Raw genomic sequence first — 20,858 nt, forward strand, 5'->3', positions numbered from 1 at the left:
GGTTTGTTGTGAAGATTATCTGCGGAAATTGCTAGCAGCCTATGGAGGTGGTGTCTGAACAGTTAGTGGTGTGTGTTTACCAGTCCAGTGGACGACATGCGGGCTTGTGTAGCCTTAATCGTTGACTTTGCGGATGTGAATAGTTTAAACACGTCGCGCATGTTTAAGCGAGACTGGAAATGTTTAGGCTGGTTCAAAGGTTGTGGATATTCAGAGCAACCACGACACCCTGGGTGCTCTGAGGACTGACGAAAGGAACAGTTCAGCTGTAGTGACCAGAAGATCAGTGCATCGCCTTTAGGCATTGTGAGACGTCAATACCTGTCTGGCCTAGGCTAACGCTGAAAGTTGGTATGATAATGTGTCCTACGACACGGATATTTGTATTAGATTTCGCTACTTGCTACAAGCAGTAGAAACTCTCGCCATGGGCGAGTGGGCATAATTTTGTTGAAAAGTAAGCCCAGGACGCTTGCGATGAAGGTGGGGGGGGGTTAGCAGAATATCGTGGATACCACTGTGCTGTGAGGATGATGCAGATGAAAACCAAAGCTGTTCTGTTATCGGTATAAACGGCATTCCGAACCATCATTCCCGATTGTTGGGACATATGGTGGGCGATAGTCAGGGCGTCTCTACATATCTTCCGCCTGGAAACTCATTGACTGGGATAGAATTGTCCCGCTTCGAAATGAGCTCTGATGACCAGCAAAGACGTGTCTGGAGATGCTACAGACAGCAGTTCAAAATGGTTCAAATGGCTCTGAGCCCTATCGAACTTGACTTCTGAGGTCATCATTCCCCTAGAACTTAGAACTACTTAAACCTAACTAACCTAAGGACATCACACACATCCATGCCCCAGGCAGGATTCGAACCTGTGGCCGTAGCGTTAGCGTGGTTCAAGACTTTAGCACCTAGGACCGATCGGCCACTCCGGCTGGCACAGACAGCAGTGGTATACCAACCTTATTGTCGTTGGCTGTATGCCTGACAACCTGGAGTGATGGTCTGGTGTGTTATTTCTTTCCATAGGACGACCCCTTTGGTCGTTATCTGTGTCACCCTTACTGTACAGCGGTATGTCTACAATATTCTATGCTCCATTTTGCTCTCCTTCATGGCTAGTCACAGTGGGCCTACATTTCAGCAAGATAATGGCTGCCCTCACGCAGGGAGATTTTCTACTGTTGGTCTAAGTTCTTACCAAACATTACGCCTGGTCCCTCCTCAGCTAAGAACGTTTGGATCATTGTGGGCAGGTCGCACCAACCAGATCGGGATTTTGATGATGTAACGCGCCATTTGGACATAATTTGGCACAATAATCGTCTTGATGTTGAAGCTCTTTTGTCTGTGTTTGCTTTAACAATAGCATATGTTTTTGAGTGGGGTCCTCCTTTTCCAGATACACAGAACACAGGAGAGCATTAAAAAGTAACGGCTGTCACTCCACATTTGCTGAACACCTTAGGGACAAACAGACATCAACACTGATTTGAAAAACCGAGCGAGGTAGCGCAGTGGTTAGCACACTGGACTCGCATTCTGGAGGACGACGGTTCAATCCCGTCTCCAGCCATCCTGATTTAGGTTTTCCGTGATTTCCCTAAATCGTTTCAGGCAAATGCCGGGATGGTTCCTTTGAAAGGGCACGACAGATTTCCTTTCCCATCCTTCCCTCACCCGAGCTTGTGCTCCGTCTCTAATGACCTCGTTGTCGACGGGACGTTAAAAACACACTAACCTAACCTGATTTGAAAAGTCTCAAAAGTAGCAACAGCCGCCACAAAAACTAATAATTGAAGAAAATCATCAAATATAAAAAGGGATGGTTGAAGGAAAGGAAGTAATACATGAATACAGAGCTCTCTGGAATGGAAGTCTGTTCTCTGCCCTCAAAGAATTAGTAGATAATACCAACCTATAGAACTCCCACACACACATGCGCACAAAAACACATACATTCATACACACACATAAAACTAAGCATAAATAAATATAATTATTGTCCTAAATCCTCAAATCTACCCTCTCCCTCCCTCCCTCCCCCCCTCTCTCTCTCTCTCCCTCTCTCTCTCTCTCTCTCTGTCTCTCTCTCTCTCTCTCTCTCTGAGAAATTCAAAACAACTGCCAGTGACATCTTCAATGTTCCACTGTCCGCCATCTTGTTATCACAGCTGATAGACAGTGACAGTGGCAGTGACAACTCAAAACACTGAACTTGGCAATGAAGAAGATGACGAAAGAGAAACCGTAAGCGAAACATAATGTGAACAGATACACACACGCTCACACAATCTTTCACATAAATTATTAATCCCAAACATAGCGACAACAGTTCAGAAACCGTAACTTTTGCGTAAATATTTTGCCTACAATAAGTTGTATATAGTTGAAAGTGACAAACAGTAAAGAAAAACAGACACTATAAAAACGTAATACAGCAGGAAAACCACACTATGTGGTAAAAAAGTATGAATAAAAAATTTTATGTGCTCCTCAAAAACCCGTAATTACGATTTAGAAACTAGTATTTGTATGTATTTAAACAGTAAATAACATTCCTTACGTTTTACAGCCATAACAATAAAAAAACACTGATGACGCTGCAACTGCAGTGAAACATGTCTGGGACAAAAACAAAATAGTGTTTGCTAAAAGCGGACGCCACTCAAAAACAAATGTTGTAATTTGGCACATTATCCCTCAGAAGAGCATCCAGCAATTCAATAAGTGTAAAGCCAAATAAAAGCATGCATAAAGGCCAGAGGAGGGCCAACACGTTATTGACTTGCTCAACTTGTGAAGCTCATTCTCATGAATAAATCATCCAATTTTTCTGAAATTGTACTGATTTATTTGCCTGTACTTGTACATCACATCTACAGATTACCGCCTCATTTGGATTATTCCTTCGTGGTGCGTCGTTTCTCTGTCTCTCTCTCTCTGTCTCTCTCTCTCTCTCTCTCTCTCTCTCTGTGTGTGTGTGTGTGTGTATGTGTGTGAGTGAGTGTCTTAGATTGTATTATTGTTCTAAGTAAACCACTACTTAAATGGGCTCTGTAGGCATGTGGCAGTGCTTGACTTGCAATAACACTGCAGTGTTCATTGCTAGTAGCCTGTACCTTCTCCTTTCCAGGCTGCCATCCTAACAAGGTGCTCATATTGCTTTGCCGAGTACACTTCCATGTACGGACCCCCTGTAATGGCACAGGTTGCGCGCCCGGTACACGATCTGCTGGAGGCGGTGGCGGCGGCGGAGCAGGTGGTGCTGGAAGGCGCTGGAGGCGGCAGTCCTGTGGAGGCGGCGGCGGCGCTGCACGCGCTGGCCGCGCCGGTGCAGCAGCTGCAACGCGCGCTGGCGGCGGCTGAGGCCGTGGCGCAGGGCGGCCCGCCTCTGGAGGCGGCGCAGCAGCTGCCGCCCCAGCAGCTGGAGGCGCCGCAGCTGGCGCGCGTGCTGACGCAGCTGCAGCGCGACCTGGCCGTCGTCTGCCGCCACGACCACGACCTGCTCGAGGCCGCCGCCTCCGACGACGACGACGCCACGCTGCGCACCGCCGACCTGCCCACGCTCGCCTCTTCCGGGGAAGCCTCCGGCGCCATCGCCGTGGCCGACAGGCTGTCAGTGGTACGTACGAGGTGCTAGTTACTCCCTACCAGTAATTTTGCACTCCCAGACAGCGGTGGCCGTTTATATCTCTGGTGGCAAAAGGTGTGGAAAGGAAATGTAATACGATACTCACCTCGAAAGCTAATCTTCAAGTTAATAGCTTGCAGAGTAAGAATATATACGACGTGACCATTGAGATGCGCAGAACAGAGTTTGTATAGCAGACATACTCTACTGGCCTTTAAAATTGCTACACCAAGAAGAAATGCAGATGATAAACGGGTAGTCATTGGACAAATATATTACATTACAACTCACATGTGATTACATTTTCACACCATTTAGGTGCATACATCCTGAGAAATCAGTACCCAGGACAACCACCTCTGGCCGAAATAACGGCCTTGATACGCCTGGGCATTGACTCAAACACAGATTGGATGGTGTGTACAGGTACAGCTGCCCATGCAGGTTCAACACGATACCACAGTTCATCGAGAGTAGTGACTGGCGTATTGTGACGAGACAGCTGCGCAGCCACCACTGACCAGAAGTTTTCAATTCGTGAGAGATTTGGAGAATGTGCTGGCCAGGGCAGCAGTCGAACATTTTGTGTATCCAGAAAGTCCCATACAGGACCTGCAACATGCGGTCGTACATTATCCTGCTCAAATGTAGAGTTTTGCAGGGATCGAATGAAGGGTAGAGCCACGGGTCGTAACACATCTGAAATGTAACGTACATTGTTCAAAGTGCCGTCAATGCGAACAAGAGGTAACCCAGATGTGTAACCAATGGCACCCCATACCATCACGCCGGGTGACACGCCAGTATGGCGATGACGAATACTCGATTCCTATGTGCGTTCACCGCTATGTCGCCAAACATCCATGCGACCATCATGATGCTGTAAACAGAACCCGGATTCATCCGAAAAATGACGTTTTGCCATTCGTGGAGCCAGGTTCGTCGTTTAGTACACCATCGCAGGCGTTCCTGTCTGTGATGCACCGTCAATGGTAACTGCAGCCACAGTCTCCGAGCTGATAGTCCATGCTGCTGCAAACGTCGTCGAACTGTTCGTGAAGATGGTCTTGCAAACGTCCCCATCTGTTGACTCAGGGATCAAGACGTGACTGCAGGATCCGTTACAGCCATGTGGATGAGATGCCTGTCATCTCGACTGCTAGTGATACGAGGCCGTTGGGATCCAGCACGGCGTTCCGTATTACCTTCCTGAACCCACCGATTCCATATTCTGCTAACAGTCATTGGATCTCGACCAACGCGAGCAGCAATGTCGCGATACGATAAACCGCAATCGCGATAGGCTACTATCCGATCTTTATCAAAGTCGGACACGTGATGGTACGCATTTCTCCTCCTTACACGAGGCTTCACGACAACGTTTCACCAGGGAACGCCGGTCAACTGCTATTTGTGTACTAGAAATCGGTTGGAAACTTTCCTCATGTCAGCACGTTGAGGGTGTCGCCACCGGCGCCAACCTTGTGTGAATGCTCTGAAAAGCTTATCATTTGCGTATCGCAGCATCTTCTTCCTGCTGGTTAAATTTCGCGTCTGTAGCACGCCATCTTTGTGGTGTGGCAATTTTAATGGCCAGTAGTGTGGTTACTTCCTAAGTCGAACGACTTTCGCACAGTGTAAGTTTTGCCTGTAAAACCTTGTAAATTTCGCTTGTCATTAGCTCATTACGTACCTAGTACAAACAGATTCCGTTCAAAAATTCGTGAATTTGTATAAACATCCTAACAATTTGGTTTGATATCTGGAAAGCACTTGATCTAAAGTTATGAAGAGAGATTCTAAAGGGTATTTCGCTTGTTTGCAACAAGTGTCATAGCTCATATGTCCCTTTCTTCTGTGGGAAAACAAGTGTAGCCACTGAAGTTTCAAAGGTTTTGTACGAGCATTAAAGGGGGCAGTTCTTCCGGTTTTTCCTTTGTAAAGGAAGATCTGAAAACGACGTTATGAATTTCAGCTTTTGGTTTGGTACCCTCAGTTTCAGTTCGTGTCTCATTCACTAGGGAATGGAAACTAACTTGGTGCCACTTACAGCCTTTACATACCAACAAAATTTCTTTGGGTTCTGTGAGACAGCACTTGAAAATATTCTGCAATGGTAGTCATTGTAGGCATCACGCATTGCTCTTTCGGCAGCCAAACGCGTTTCTTTCAGCATCTCTCTATCTATAGCCCTACGCTTTGTGTTACACCTATTATGCAGTAATCTTTGTTTCTTTAGCAGTTCCTTTACAGTAACTATACACTATGGAAGTGTATTATGAACTGTTCTACTAGGTTCATATCTAGCCAGTTCGTGGTAAACTATTGTTTTGAATTTGAGCGAGTTCCTGTATATGCTCGTGACGTGCTTAATGTTCCAAGCTCGTCACTGAGATGTGAAACTACTGATTTGTCATCTAGTTCATATCTTTCTGCTTCTTTGAGTTGACTTTCGAACTTTGGTAACAATCGTTGCCACAACCGCATGATGGTGACTGATACCATATTCGATGTGGACATCCTCAAAGACGTTAGGTCTATTAGTTGCCATTAGAGCCAATACATTCCCATTGTGAGTGGGGTCCTAACTATCTGTTGTAGGTAGATTCCAGAGAAGGCATTTAGTGAAATTTCACAGGATGTCTCATCATGCCCAACACTAACAAAACTGTAATTTTCCCAATTAATTATTGGATGATTAAAGTCTACACCGATGCTGTGATTGGAGAACTTACGTGAAAATAAACTGAGGTTTTCTCTGAAGCTTTCGGTTGCATCAGGAGATGAGTCTGGTGGGCGGTAGAAGGATACAATAATCATTTGATGCCCATCCCTCATACTGTGTCTTGACCAAATAATATCAGATGCAGCTTCAATATGAGTTTCTTGTCTACTGCAACAGATACATCACCTCCATTTCCCATGTGCCTATACTTTCGATATACACTTAAAGTTTCCTCATCACTATCACTGCTATCAATTTCAGGTTTCAATCAGCTTTCTGTACCTAGTATTATGTGAGCTTCACTGCTTTTCATGAGTGCTTCAAACTTCGGCACTTTGTTGCGAATGCTTCGTCAGTTGGGTATTGGGATTTTAATATTCTCACCTGTGGGAGGCATTTCTTTCTATCTCACACTGATACTTCTGGGCTTGCTTCAACTATCGTTATCTTGATTGGCTGGAGAGTCAGCTAACCTAAGAAAAACTCTTGTCTGCACCCCTACGTGAGTGGCAGCTTCTGATGTGTAGTGCACACCTGACCCATTTAGAAGGACCCTACTGTTCTCAAGCCTGTGCTGCAAGTTCAGGAGGTCGAGGCCTAGCTTGTCACAGAATTACCAAAGTCTCTGGTTCAGTGCTTCCACTCGACTCTGAACCAAAGGACCACTACCAGTTCCGGGGACAGCGCTGCAGACTGTGAGGTTCGTTGAGAACCTGTGCGCAAGACTGGTCTTCTCAACCTCCTCTGCCAGTCTGTCTGAACTAAGGCTGCAGTAAGACTATGTCTCCTCTAGGATTGCAACAGCTGTACATTGTCGGCAAAATTGGGTTTGACTGCGGCTCCCACCTCTAGTGATACATATTACTTACTGCTGCTACTAGTATGGACGACATACTACTTCACAGTGAAAGTCATAAACAGTAGCGTTATCCGATCATATTACACGGATTTTCTGTGGTTTTAAAACATACAACATTTCAGAACATTTGTCAACAAATTAGATTCCATTTAACTTCTCTTACTGTTCTTTTAGTGATCTGACAATCTGGTGTGAGAAAGTGAACAACGCGACTGTTACAAATGTTATCAGCTGCACAGTACGCATATCAGTTACTCGCTCCAGCTACACAGATCATGAACGAGTAGCGCCTAACATACATTCATTAGTTTTTCTTGCAAGATGGCATGGAATACCTAATTGCCACTAGCACATACACATTTGCCTACTGTAACATAGAACCATTTAAACGAAAGAGAGAAGTTTTTATAACGTTTTATAACCTGTTAGGCTGTATTATCACAGAATTACGTCAGAAAATACCGACCAGCCTCAGAAAGATATGAACATACCACGTCAGAGATGCAGTCTTTTTTATATAGACGGTGAAAAACATTTGGACCACATTGTATTTTGTCTGTTGTAGTGACAGTAGACAAACCACCTTCCACATAATAGCTGAACACCCTTTTTGGTCTTACTCTCGTCAGCGGTCAGACTCCTTCATTGTGACTCAATATGCGATCGAATACATAAAATATCTGATTGCATGTTCGTGACATTTGTGATTTATGTGTATGAACTTCTGTACCTTGCCTGTTTAACTGTTATTATATATTATACAGGGTGTATCATAATTAATAGCGGGAACTGGCACTGATGAATACACGAAATAATAAAGCGAAAACATTCCAGTAATCGTCACTCCCCAAACCCGTTTGCGAGACAACTGTGAATGTGCGGTTTCGAACCGCCACTGAGTGTATTATGAAATGTTGACGTAGTTAGTACAAAATTCCGTGAAATGCAAACTTTTCGACGAAGTCCGCATGTAATTGTTCAGGAATTTCACCCATATACTCGTACTGGGGAATGTGGTACCTAGATGTTCGGCGCTGGGACATTCGGCTGCCGATGTTAAACATGTAAACCGCCAATATGGACCAAGAAGAGTTGTCTGAGCAAGCTAGTATCTTGTTTTCCCTGCCTATTTGATTTATTTTTACCTCAATGTCGTTTCCTAGCCGTATTTACTACTATTTTTGTTCCATGGTGCAAGATTTTGATCGCCTGAGGTGATGTGGTGGATATGCAAAAAAATGGGACTCAACTTCTGAGGTCATCAGTCCCTTAGAACTTAGAACTACTTACACCTAACTCACCTAAGGACAGCACACACATCCATGCCCGAGGCAGGATTCGAACCTGCGACCGTAGCAGTCACGTGGTTCCGAACTGAAGTGCCTAGAACCACGCGGTCACCGCGGCCGACTGGTGTATATGCACTGTGACTCATTATTGGCCGTAATTTATTTCTTTCGCCTCGATCGAAAGCTTTCTTTCAAGATGCATAAGAGCAAAGTGGGTTTGCGCCCCCTAACTGCCAGCTTACATTGGCATGACGTACACGAGCACCTCAGAGTTCAAAATGGTTCAAATGGCTCTGAGCACTATGGGACTTAATATCTGAACTCATCAGTCCCTTAGAACTTAGAACTACTTCAACCTAACTAACCTAAGGACAGCACACACATCCATGCCCGAGGCAGGATTCGAACCTGCGACCGTAGCGTTCGCGCGGTTCCAAACTGAAGCGCCTAGAACCACTCGGCCACTTCGGCCGACGCACCTCAGAGTCCCAGCTCGCTGTATTGACCGTTGCCTGAAACGTCAGATCCTTTCCCTGCTCGAGGATTAATTCGCCTAGGCATCAGGTTTGATCACAATAATGACTTGACATTCACATGAGTGCTCTCTAATTTATTAAATGTGCTAGCGTTCTTGTAAGTGTATTCATGGGCCTATATGAAACAATATGCCTGTTTAATTGAATCGATCCTTATTTATGAACCACTGTACCATTCCTTCCTGTCGATAATTTTAATCGTGTTTGGCAGTCATTACTGTGATCAAACCTGACGCCGAGGTTGATGCTGTAGACGGTCATTGGTTAATGGACCAACAGACAGCACTCAGACAGTGAGCAAAAACCAAACGCAAGAAATCATGGAACATGTACGAAATCATACGTGAAAAACGAGCGAAAGAGATTCTATCCAGTGATGCTGAAGCCAATACATCGTCTAAGATTACTGTAGCGGCGGGATAGAGGCATCTTTGGCCGTTTTTTCGAATTGCCGTCGTCTTTCCGTTGTAAATAATTGTCGTTATCAACCAGCAGCGAGACTGTAAAATGTTTTGCTCGACAAAACTGGCATCTTCAGGCGAACTTCTGGGGCTCTAGGGTCTCAGGTTAACATAGTTCACCATGGAGCCTAAGCCTGAGTACCATGGCGCCTCCTTGTGCCCTGGACGGTGGCTCTACTCACCGCACAAGACTTGCGTCGCTCGCAGCACGTTAATCCAGCAGGGTGAGACCGACTGCTAGCTTGGATATTATCTGAAACCTCGGCAGTCTATGAAAATCGTCCGCTGCCCAGAGAGGCGCTACTTTTTACATGCAACCTGACTACGTTCAGTTTCACAGCTTTGGGGACGCTGCCCAGACCTATTAGGTTACCAGATATAGAAGTGTGTTAACCGGCGAAACCGCCTCTCTGGTCTATTCACGTGCGAGGCAACGCTCAACAAGTCACAGGGTCTTTCTATAAAGGGAAAACGCCATCTTGGTGAAAATTCCTATCTTCTTAATGAAACGGAATGGCGATGCTGAACAGTCATGAAAAAATTTCTCTGTATCTATGTATCATCCCTGGCTATCTGGCACCTCTCGTATTACACATTACATTAATTATAAAAAGTAAACACTTATCCTTTGCGGCACCTCCCAGCGGTGGTTCGAGTCCTCCCTCGGGAATCGGTGTGTGTGTCGTTCTTAGCATAAGTTAGTTTAAGTTACTTTAAGTAGTGTGTAAGCCTAAGGACCGATAACCTCAGGTCTTTGATTCCTTAGGAACTCACACACATTTATTCCTTGTTGATTAAAGTCATCCGCCCGGAGATAGCGGAATCATAATATTCCATGCTATAAATACAGCTAAACCAATAACTCCCACAACAGTTCTTTCATAAATCCAACTCACATGTACACTGAAGAGCCAAAGAAAGTGGGAGATTTGCCTAATATCGTGTAGGCACCCGCGAGCACGCAGAAGTGCCACAACACGGCGTGGACTCGACTTATGTCTGAAGTAGTGCTGAAGGGCTGTCCATAAACCCTTAAGAGTACGAGGAGTGGAGATCTCTTCTGAACAGCACATTGCAAGGCATGCCAGATATGCTCAATAATGATCATGTCTGGATGGCCAGCCCAAGTGCTTAAGCTCAGAAGAGTGTTCCTTGAGCCATTCTGTAGCAATTCTAGACTTATTGGCTGTCACATCGCGTTGTCCTGCTGGAATTACCCAAGTCCTTCGAAATGCACAATGGACATGAATGGATCCAGGTGATCAGACAGGACCCTGACGTACGTGTCACCTGTCTCAATCGTATCTAGACGTATTAGACGTATCAGGGGTCCCATATCACTCCAACTGCACACGTCCCACACCATTACAGAACTTCCACCACCTTGAACAGTCCTCTGCTAACCTGCAGGGTCCATGGATTGAGGAGGTTGTCTCTATACCCGTACACGTCCACCCTCTCGGTACACTCGTGAAATGGTCGTACGGGAAAATCCCCACTTCATCGTTACCTCAGACAGGCTGTGTCTCATCGCTCGTGCGCCGGGTACAGCACAACGTTCAGTCTTGATAACCTGCCATTGTAACAGCAGTAACAAATCTAACGACTGCGCCAGACACTTGCTATCTTACATAGGCTTTGCCGACCGCAGCGCCGTATTCTGTCTGTTTACCTATCTCTGTATGTGAATACGCATGCCTATACCAATTGCTTTGGCGCTTCAGTGTATAAAGCAGTACTTCACGCATCTCAATGTCTGTGACTTCATATTTCCCCAACTAAGGTTTGTACAGTGACATAATTTTGCAGGTGCATTCAGTGGTGTATGGTGGATACTGTTGGAAAACAGTGTTGCGAGTAGAATTAATAGGAAAACAGATATAAATTAAAACATCGTGCGTGATGTTTACGTTTTACTGCATGAACAGCGAAAATGAACTAAGCTATAAACTGTTGCTTTCCATTATTTTGTGGGGAGAGCCAGCGAGAAAATGTTTCGTAAAGTTTTGAAATTACGTGTAAAGTTCGTTGGCTATCGGTACGTGCTCATATTCTCAGCTGTTGGATGAATATAGTCCGGGTAGTTTGCTTGCTGTGATTAAAAAAAAAAAAAAAGATTCCAATGGCTCTGAACACTATGGAACTCAACATCTGAGGTCATCAGTCCCCTAGAACTTAGAACTACTTAAACCTAACTAACCTAAGGACATCACACACATACATGCCCGAGGTAGGATTCGAACCTGCGACCGTAGCGGTGGCGCGGCTCCAGACTGAAGCGCCTAGAACCGCTCAGTCACACCGGCCGGCTGCTGTGATTTCAGCAGCCTCAAGAGATGTACACGGATTCTCACTCAAATACTTTGAGAGGTGTCATACTATTCCCAGTCCGATTAGATTTCATTTTCGTTCCGTATATTCCATTACAATTGCAGGTCATGTTTCTGGCACTCATTTTGTAGTGGCTGCTGATTGCACTGGCGATTTCAGTGATTGTAAAGTTCAAGCCATTTTTTCCTGTCTACGAACCTGCTCTATTCTTATTGGAAACTTTTACATGCAGTGTAGTTAATGTCACTTGCGTACCTCAGTATGGGGTGTCTGCGGTATGTCACAGCACGGCCTGCGGTCTGAGTTCACTTCAGACAAAGATTTTGAAAGACATGGTGTGACTTCTGAGACTCGTAGCGACAGCAGTAGAGGTAATGCCGCTGTTGAGGCGGGGCGCAGCTACACTGGCGCCGTTTCTAGTCTAATTTATTATTTAGTTAATTCTTCCAATCCATATGTGGCATACAGCAAACCAGTGCTTAACAGTATTGGTTAAAAACAGTCTTAGTTGCAATTTTATTCTTTTTTTATTTTTCAACTACGCGTTTCGCCTTATTTAGGCATATTCAAGTTGGTCTTAATTTGGTATTTCTTAAAACGACCCTTTAGACAGTGTAGCTAAGGGGCATCGTCGAATACATCAGGCCAACATCACCTTCGTTAAACGCAGTAAAAACTTTTCTAGATGCTTACTACCTGAGCCCCATCTTATTTTGTTGCTCCCTCCTGTGAACCGGAACGCGTTATGCAGATCTTGAAGTCACTCCCGTCCATCTAGAAAAGTTTTCACTGAGTTTAACGAAGGCGATGTTGGCCTGATGTATTCGACGATGTCCTTTGGCTACACTGTCTAAAGGATCGTTTTAAGAAATACCGAATTAAGATCAACCTGAAGATGCCTAAATAAGGCGAACACATAGTTGAAAAATAAAAAAAAATTGCAACCAAGACTGTTTCTATCCAATACTATTTAGTTAATCCCTTTTTCTCAGCTGAATACTCTTCATAATTTTTTACAAGCGCAAGTCTCACGTCTTGTTTGCGAGATCCACTCCTTAGCTACCCTTAAACTCACTGCGTACAGTTCTTAATGGAGTACCTGAGTTCTTTGGGGAGCAATCTGCCACTCGGTAACCGAGCTGATACGGAACCGTACAGCGGTCGGAAGCCGACGTTCATAGCTCGGTTGGCGCTCGTCACGTAAGCTTATGCCTTTTAAACGGCTTCTAATGCCAGCATTTTATTTTGTTTAGTTCAGTCAATAATCCAATAAAAATTGATGCTCGTATATATGAATGAATGTATGTACGTTCGAAATCTCCTCCTAAACAACTGGACCAATTTCAACCAAACTCGGTTCTCAGTTCACTTACTACATGTAAATAATCACTGTGTGGATAAGAACCACCTACCTATCAAAGGGGTGGGGGTGAAAAGACAGTGTAGCAACCCAAGCGCGAATACCAATGCTTCAGTCATCGAGCATTTGAGAATGAGAGCCCTTAGACTCTTGCAACAAATTTAACACATGATGTCAAACCTTTACGAAACTTTCTCCCCCCCCCCATAAAAAAGGAGAGAAAATTTTATGGCTTACTATGTTTTCTTTGTTCGTTCACTAAAACAGCTGCTTGAATCATGACGTTACAGTTTATTACTTCTTTACTACTAAATGTTTTCGTGACACATTTTGGAGACAATATACACATACACGTATGCCGCCGTATGTACCGACGCAAATATATCATTTTACAAAGTAAAGTTCAGGAGATATGACGTCAAATATAATCGCGTGAAACACTGCCACTTCATGAAAGACATTTTCGTTTATAACTTCTTTACTACTAACTCATTTGTAAGACGTTATCCACATATCCTGCTGAATGTACCTAGACAAATGTATCATTGTACAATACCTAGTTGAGAAAATATGACGTCATAAACACTGAGATGCGGCACAAACTACCGCGTCATGCATGCGTTTTAACTTTTTACTTCTTTATTACTGAGTCTATTGAAAAAAAAAAACATTTCGCAGAAAATAGCCACATATATCGCTGGATGTTCCTTCAAAATTATATCATTGTAGAGCACATAGTTCAGGAGACACCATCTCATAAACATTGAGCTGTGTGGAAATTGAACTGCAGAGCGAAATTTGCTAGACATTCGCGTGGAAGGTGTCTGCTAATGATGTGGAACATGTTGAAATGTGTGAAATATATTAACACGTGCGTACACGGATGATGACATGGGTAAAAAGCTCATCATTACTTCCTGGAACGATTTCAACCAAATTTGGTACGCATATTATCCACAGTCTGAAAAGAAATACTGCGGGGTTGAGAACCAGCAGCCTCCTATTTCGGTGAATGCGATAACGTGGAGAGTGAAGGGTAGAGGAGTAGATGGACAGACAGTGACCGGTAAGGAGGAAATAGGCAGAGATAGGGGGAGGAGGAGAATGAACAGAGAGAAGGGTTAATGGACAGAGGTAGAGGCTGGAGGAGGTAGAGAGAGGAGTGGAGGAGATGGAGAGAGAGAGAGAGGGCAAAGAAGGAGATGAACTAATAGATTATTTGAACAAATACATAACTGGGCAACACCGAGTACTCAGCTAGTAATCACCCAAAATACTTCAAATTAAAATTTTGTTTTCTTGTGTCGTCAGATGTTCTGCCGGTTCCCAGAGTCGAATTTGCCCGGTATTCCGGTAGCGTAGCCCGTAACCTTGGTCAGATGCGACATGAGACGGGTCCTCCAGTTCACCTGGACCAGTATTTATGTTCGTGGCCTTCCACCGGCGGTTGCAGGCGTTCCCTCTGCAGTCCGCGCCCGCTCGTTGCGATCTTCTGCAACGTTGCCGTTCTCTTTTCCATCTACTGCGGTTCTGGATGTTCCCTCTGTGGTCCGTGCCCACCAAACTCGTTCCTGCGTGTTCCATCTTCGGTCTGGTGTGTTTGGAATCCTGTCTGAGGTACCAAGCGTTCTGTCTGAGGCAGCAGGCGTTCGCCCTGCTGTCAACTCCCACTCACTGAGATGTTCTGTAGCGTTGCAGTTCTGTTTTCGGTCCGCTGCGGTTCTGGATGTTCCCTCTGCGGTCCGCGCCCGTCGCACCCGCTCGTGGACGTTCCATCTTCAGTCGGCTGCCTTCTGTTCTTCTATTGATCGAGTGCTGGAGCCGTCCCCTTTGCTCCTTCAACAACTCCAGAGCAGGATCCCAGGCTCTACTTGTCTGGTACCTCATGTCGCTGTTCATGAGATCAGTTACTTTTATCTCAATCGATTCTCTTATAACACTGTTCCAAAATTTGGGGTCTGTGATAGCATCTCGGCTTCCTTGTAATTCACAGAATGATCTAGTTCTAGTCAGTATTCAGCATTAGCTGACTTCGTCACCTCTCTTAATTGGGTGTACCTCTGTTGTTCTTTGCACCTAGTATCTACTGTTCTTGTTGTGTAGCCAATGTAGGACATGCCACATTTACAAGATATATTGTAAATCCCTGGTTTCCATAACCCAAGGTCGTCTTTAACACTCCCACCAGTACCTCGACCTTGCTGGATGGACTTGATATTGTGATTACAGAGGATGCTACTGATTCTGGCAGAAATAGAACCAGCATAGGGCAGATACACCACCTTCTTTGCTTTCTCTTGCTCTGCTTCCGGAATCTGTGGTGTAGTGGCTGATTGGAGTGCCGTCTCAATATGTTTGGCCGTGTATCGATTTTTGCAGATTACAGTCTTAAGATGATCAGCTTCTGTAATTAGACTCTCTTGGTCTGGCAGGCCACGTGCTGTTCGGACCAATGTTTTAAATACCCTGTTCTTCAGTACAGGGTAGAGACAGCTGCTGACCTGCACAAGTAAATCAGTGTGTATGGCTTTTCGATACACATTGTGATCTGCTTTTCTTTCAACTAGTACATCCAGAACGGCAGCTGGTCAATCTTCTGCATTTCCATGGTGAAGTTGATATATGAGTTAATATGTTCAAGAAACTCATTGAGCCTGTCCTTCACACGAGGCCTGATCACGAAGATTTCATCCACATACCTGAAGAGGATTGTGAGTTTATATCTCGCTGTATCTTACGCACTTTCCTCAGAAATCTCCAGAAACATGTTGGCAACCACAGGAGACAGTGGAATGCCCATAGCCACACTTTCAGTTTGCTCGTAATAAAGGTTCCTGTACAGGAAATACATGTATGTTACTGTATGCCTGAACAGGTCCAACAGAGCACCGTCAAATTTCAATCACTTCTAGTGAGTCTTTCAGTGGGACCCTAGTGAACAGCGATACCACATCAAAACTAACCATGATATCTGAATCTGTGATGTGCAGTTGCTTGAGGCATTGCAGGAAGTCTTCTGAGCTTCGGATGTGGTAAACACTTTTCCCCACGGAGACAGCAGTTTTTCATGTGCTTGGCTACTGCGTACGTAGGTGCCCCAATTTTACTGACAATTGGACTTGGGGGCACGCCCTCCTTTTGTATTTTAGGTGGCTGTGATGCTATGGCCCATAGTTGTCTGATGATCTTATCAGGCATGCCTGTTTTCTTCGGAAGAGACCTAGTCTTCTTGTCCACTTTGTCAGTGGGGTACGCTCCAAAGTTCTGTATGCAGGGTCCCTCATAAATTGGCGTACATTCTCATCCTAATCCACCAGTCGCAAAATGACTGTTGAATCCCCTTTGCGTGCTGGCAGCACTGCAGCACTGTTGCCTTCGGGGAGCTTCTTGAGTGCAAGCCCCTCGTCAGTTGTGACGTTCGATTTTGGAGGCCTGGCTGTGGTGACAGTCCTGCAAGTCTGTCGGCGGATTTCCTCTGCCTCATTAGATGGAAGTGTGGCTCCAACTTGCTTTACTGCACTGACGAAACCTGAGATAGGCAGTTTTCTAGGGGTCGTTTGGAAGTTGAGACCCATGCTAAGTACCCTAATGGTTGAGTAATCAAATAGTGTGCCACTTAGATATATTTTTAAAATAATTGAAAAGCCACGATAGCTTCAATATCGTTTACTAGATGACCGGTTTCGGCACTCTGAAGGTGCCATCATCAGGTCTCTGAAGGTACAACATAACAGGTTTGAGGGAGGTTCAAATGGCTCTGAGCACTATGGGACTTAACATCTCAGGTCATCAGTCCCCTAGAACGTAATTAACCTAAGGACATCACACACATCCATGCCCGAGGCAGGATTCGAACCTGCGACCGTAGCGGTCGCGCGGTTCCAGACTGAAGCGCCTAGAACCTCTCGGCCACCAGCGGCCGCATTTGAGGTAGGGCTTACATAACTATAGACATTACAATTTTTACAGAACCACATACCTGAAACGTGGATTAACATTAATAAAACCATATGGACATTATGGGACATGAGGCAGACCATCTATTAAAAATCATTGTCACAACCAATAAAAAATAATAAAAAACTGCTCTCATGGTCGTTCTTTCCATATTTTATGGAAAAATATGGAAAATATGGAAAGAACGATGGAAAAATATGGAAAATATGGAAAGAACGATCATGAGAGTAGTTTTTTATTGGTTGTGACAATGATTTTTATCAGATGGGTTGCCTCATGTGAAATGATGTCCATATGATTTTATAAATTTTAATCCACGTTTCAGGTATTTGGTTCTGTAATAATTGTAATAGAGGAACAATAAAAATCGCTCAAAAGAGGGAAGGCCGCTGGACCTGATGGGATACCAGTTAGATTTTACACAGAGTACTCGAAGGAACTTGCCCCCCTTCTTGCAGCGGTGTACCGTAGGTCTCTAGAAGAGCGAAGCGTTCTAAAGGATTGGAAAAGGGCACAGATCATCCCCGTTTTCAGGAAGGAACGTCGAACAGATGTGCAGAACTATAGACCTATATCTCTAACGTCGATCAGTTGTAGAATTTTGGAACACGTATTATGTTCGAGTATAATGTCTTTTCTGAAGACTAGAAATCTACTCTGTAGGAATCAGCATGGGTTTCGAAAAAGACGGTCGTGTGAAACCCAGCTCACGCTATTCGTGCACGAGACTCAGAGGGCCATAGACACGGGTTCACAGGTAGATGCCGTGTTCCTTGACTTCCGCAAGGCGTTTGACACAGTTCCCCACAGTCGTTTAATGAACAAAGTAAGACCATACGGACTATCAGACCATTTGTGTGATTGGATTGAGGAGTTCCTAGATAACAGAACGCAGCACGTCATTCTCAATGGAGAGAAGTGTTCCGAAGTAAGAGTGATTTCAGGTGTGCCGTAGGGGAGTGTCATAGGACCGTTGCTATTCACAATATACATAAATGACCTGGTGGATGACATCGGAAGTTCACTGAGGCTTTTTGCAGACGATGCTGTGGTGTATCGAGAGGTTGCAACAATGAAAAATTGTACTGAAATGCAGGAGGATCTGCAGCGAATGACGCATGGTGCAGGGAATGGCAATTGAATCTCAAGGTAGATAAATGTAATGTGCTGCGAATACATAGAAAGATAGATCCCTTATCATTTAGCTACAAAATAGCAGGTCAGCAACTGCAAGCAGTTAACTCCATAAATTATCTGGGAGTAGGCATTAGGAGTGATTTAAAATGGAATGATCATATAAAGTTGATCGTCGGTAAAGCAGATGCCAGACTGAGATTCATTGGAAGAATCCTAAGGAAATGCAATCCGAAAACAAAGGAAGTAGGTTACAGTACGCTTGTTTGCCCACTGCTTGAATACTGCTCAACAGTGTGGGATCCGTACCAGATAGGGTTGATAGAAGAGATAGAGAAGATCCAACGGAGAGCAGCGCGCTTCGTTACAGGATCATTTAGTAATCGCGAAAGCGTTACGGAGATGATTGTGCTCCCTGCCGCCGTTGGATAAGCAGCTGCAGCAGCAAGTCGTATAACCCTAGCTTACTTATTTGTTAGATAGTTTAATTAATTTCTTGGCGTGTTTTTGGGTACTTGCATTGTTTAATTCATATATTTCGGGCGTATTATAGTATTTGACAGTTGTAGCATCGCGCTTTAGTGTTTACTTCGTAGATTCTTATTTAAATTGCGTGTGAGTTTTGTATAGGAGGTGCAATTTCGAGTTTTAGTTACTGTAATCGTAAATTCAGCAGATTGTAGCGCAGTCGTTAGGCATTTGTACAGGTTAGTTGATACATTCTTTGCGTGTTTCGCTTGCGTTATCTAGGCACGGACTCGTGTTTCAGTAACTGTTGTTCAACATCGATTAGAATGGACAGAGACTGCGATTGCTGTGTTCGGATGAGGTCTGACTCGGCATCCCTTCGCTCATAGCTGCAATCGGCGCTGACTTCGGTCGCGCAGCTTGAGGCTGTTTCCAATGGGCACCACTGTGGGGAGCCGGACTCGGGTATCACGGGGATGTCAACCTCGTCCCGTCTGTCCCCAGATCGGTCTGCCGCTGTGGTTGCCCCGGTTGCTGCCCGCAGTGGGGCTGAGCCCTCGCCTGTGGTTGATTGGGAGGTCGTTCCAAGGCGTGGCAGGCAGCGAAAGGCGTCCCCGGAGGCTGATCAGAAAGCCTCCCCGGTGCGTCTGACAAACCGGTTTCAGGCACTGTCTCTGGCTGAGCCAGATGCAGCTGCCTGCCCTCTTTCAGAGGATCATTCTCAGCCTTCAAGATCAGGGCAATCGCAGAGGGTGGGCTTACTGGTAGTTGGGAGCTCCAATGCTAGGCGCGTAATGGGGCCCCTTAGGGATACGGCGGCTAAGGAGGGGAAGAAATCAAGTGTGCACTCCGTGTGCATTCCGGGAGGAGTCATTCCTGATGTGGAAAGGGTCCTTCCGGATGCCATGAAGAGCACAGGGTGCAGCCAGCTGCAGGTGGTGGCACATGTCGGCACTAATGACGTGTGTCGCTTTGGATCTGAGGAAATTCTCTCTGGATTCCAGTAGCTATCTGATTTGGTGAAGGCTGCCGGTCTTGCTTACGAGATGAAGGCAGAGCTCACCATCTGCAGCATCGTTGACAGAACCGACTGCGAACCTTTGGTGCAGAGCCGGGTGGAGGGTCTGAATCAGAGGCTCAGACGGTTTTGCGACCGATTCCTTGACTTGCGCCATAGGGTGGTGGGGTTTCGGGTTCCGCTGAATAGGTCAGGAGTTCACTACACTCAGCTGGCGGCTACACGGATAGCGGAGGCTGTGTGGCGTGGACTGGGCGGTTTTTTAGGTTAGAAGGCCTCGGGAAAGTGCGGGATGGGCTGCAATGTCAAAGGGTGCTTGGCAATTACAGGATGTGCTTGGATCAAGGAACAGTCGGAATTATAGTTGTAAATTGTTGTAGTTGCGCTGGAAAAGTCCCTGAGCTTCAAGCGCTAATAGAAAGCACAGAAGCTGATATCATTATAGGTACAGAAAGCTGGCTAAAGCCTGAAATAAGTTCTGCAGAAATTTTTACGAAGTCTCAGACGGTGTTCAGAAAAGATAGATTAGGCAGAATTGGTGGTGGAGTGTTTGTATCTGTCAGTAGTGGTTTATCTTGTAGTGAAGTCGAAGTAGATACTCCGTGCGAATTGGTGTGGGTGGAGGTTATACTTAACAGCCGAATTAAGTTAATAATTGGCTCCTTCTACCGACCCCCAGACACCGATGATACAGTTGCGGAACAGTTCAGAGAAAGTTTGAGTCTCGTAACAAATAAATATCCCACTCATACGGTTATAGTTGGTTGGGACTTCAACCTACCCTCGGTATGTTGGCAAAAATACTTGTTCAAAACCGGTGGTAGGCAGAAAACGTCTTCCGAGATTGTCTTAATGCTTTCTCCGAAAATTATTTCGAGCAGTTAGTCCACGAACCCACGCGAATTGTAAATGGTTGCGAAAACACACTTGACCTCTTAGCCACAAACAATCCAGAGCTGATAGAGAGCATCATGACTGATACAGGGATTAGTGATCACAAGGTCATTGTAGCTAGGCTCAATACCATTTCTTCCAAATCCATCAGAAACAAACGCAAAATAATTTTATTTAAAAAAGCGG

The 20,858-nt window shown here is 45.1% G+C and overlaps 1 protein-coding gene across 2 annotated transcripts in view; it reads left to right on the top strand.

Annotated features, from left to right (window-relative positions):
• LOC126266718 (titin homolog) overlaps positions 1-20,858 on the top strand; it is a 1,013,152-nt gene that overhangs the window by 33,500 nt on the left and 958,794 nt on the right. For both annotated transcript variants that reach the window (XM_049971188.1, XM_049971189.1), the window contains exon 5: positions 3,218-3,631. In XM_049971188.1, the coding sequence (XP_049827145.1) occupies positions 3,218-3,631 (414 nt within the window). The remainder of the gene's footprint in view (positions 1-3,217; positions 3,632-20,858) is intronic.

The sequence above is a fragment of the Schistocerca gregaria genome, chromosome 4, assembly GCF_023897955.1.
Source record: "Schistocerca gregaria isolate iqSchGreg1 chromosome 4, iqSchGreg1.2, whole genome shotgun sequence".
In the NCBI taxonomy this organism is placed as follows: domain Eukaryota; kingdom Metazoa; phylum Arthropoda; class Insecta; order Orthoptera; family Acrididae; genus Schistocerca; species Schistocerca gregaria.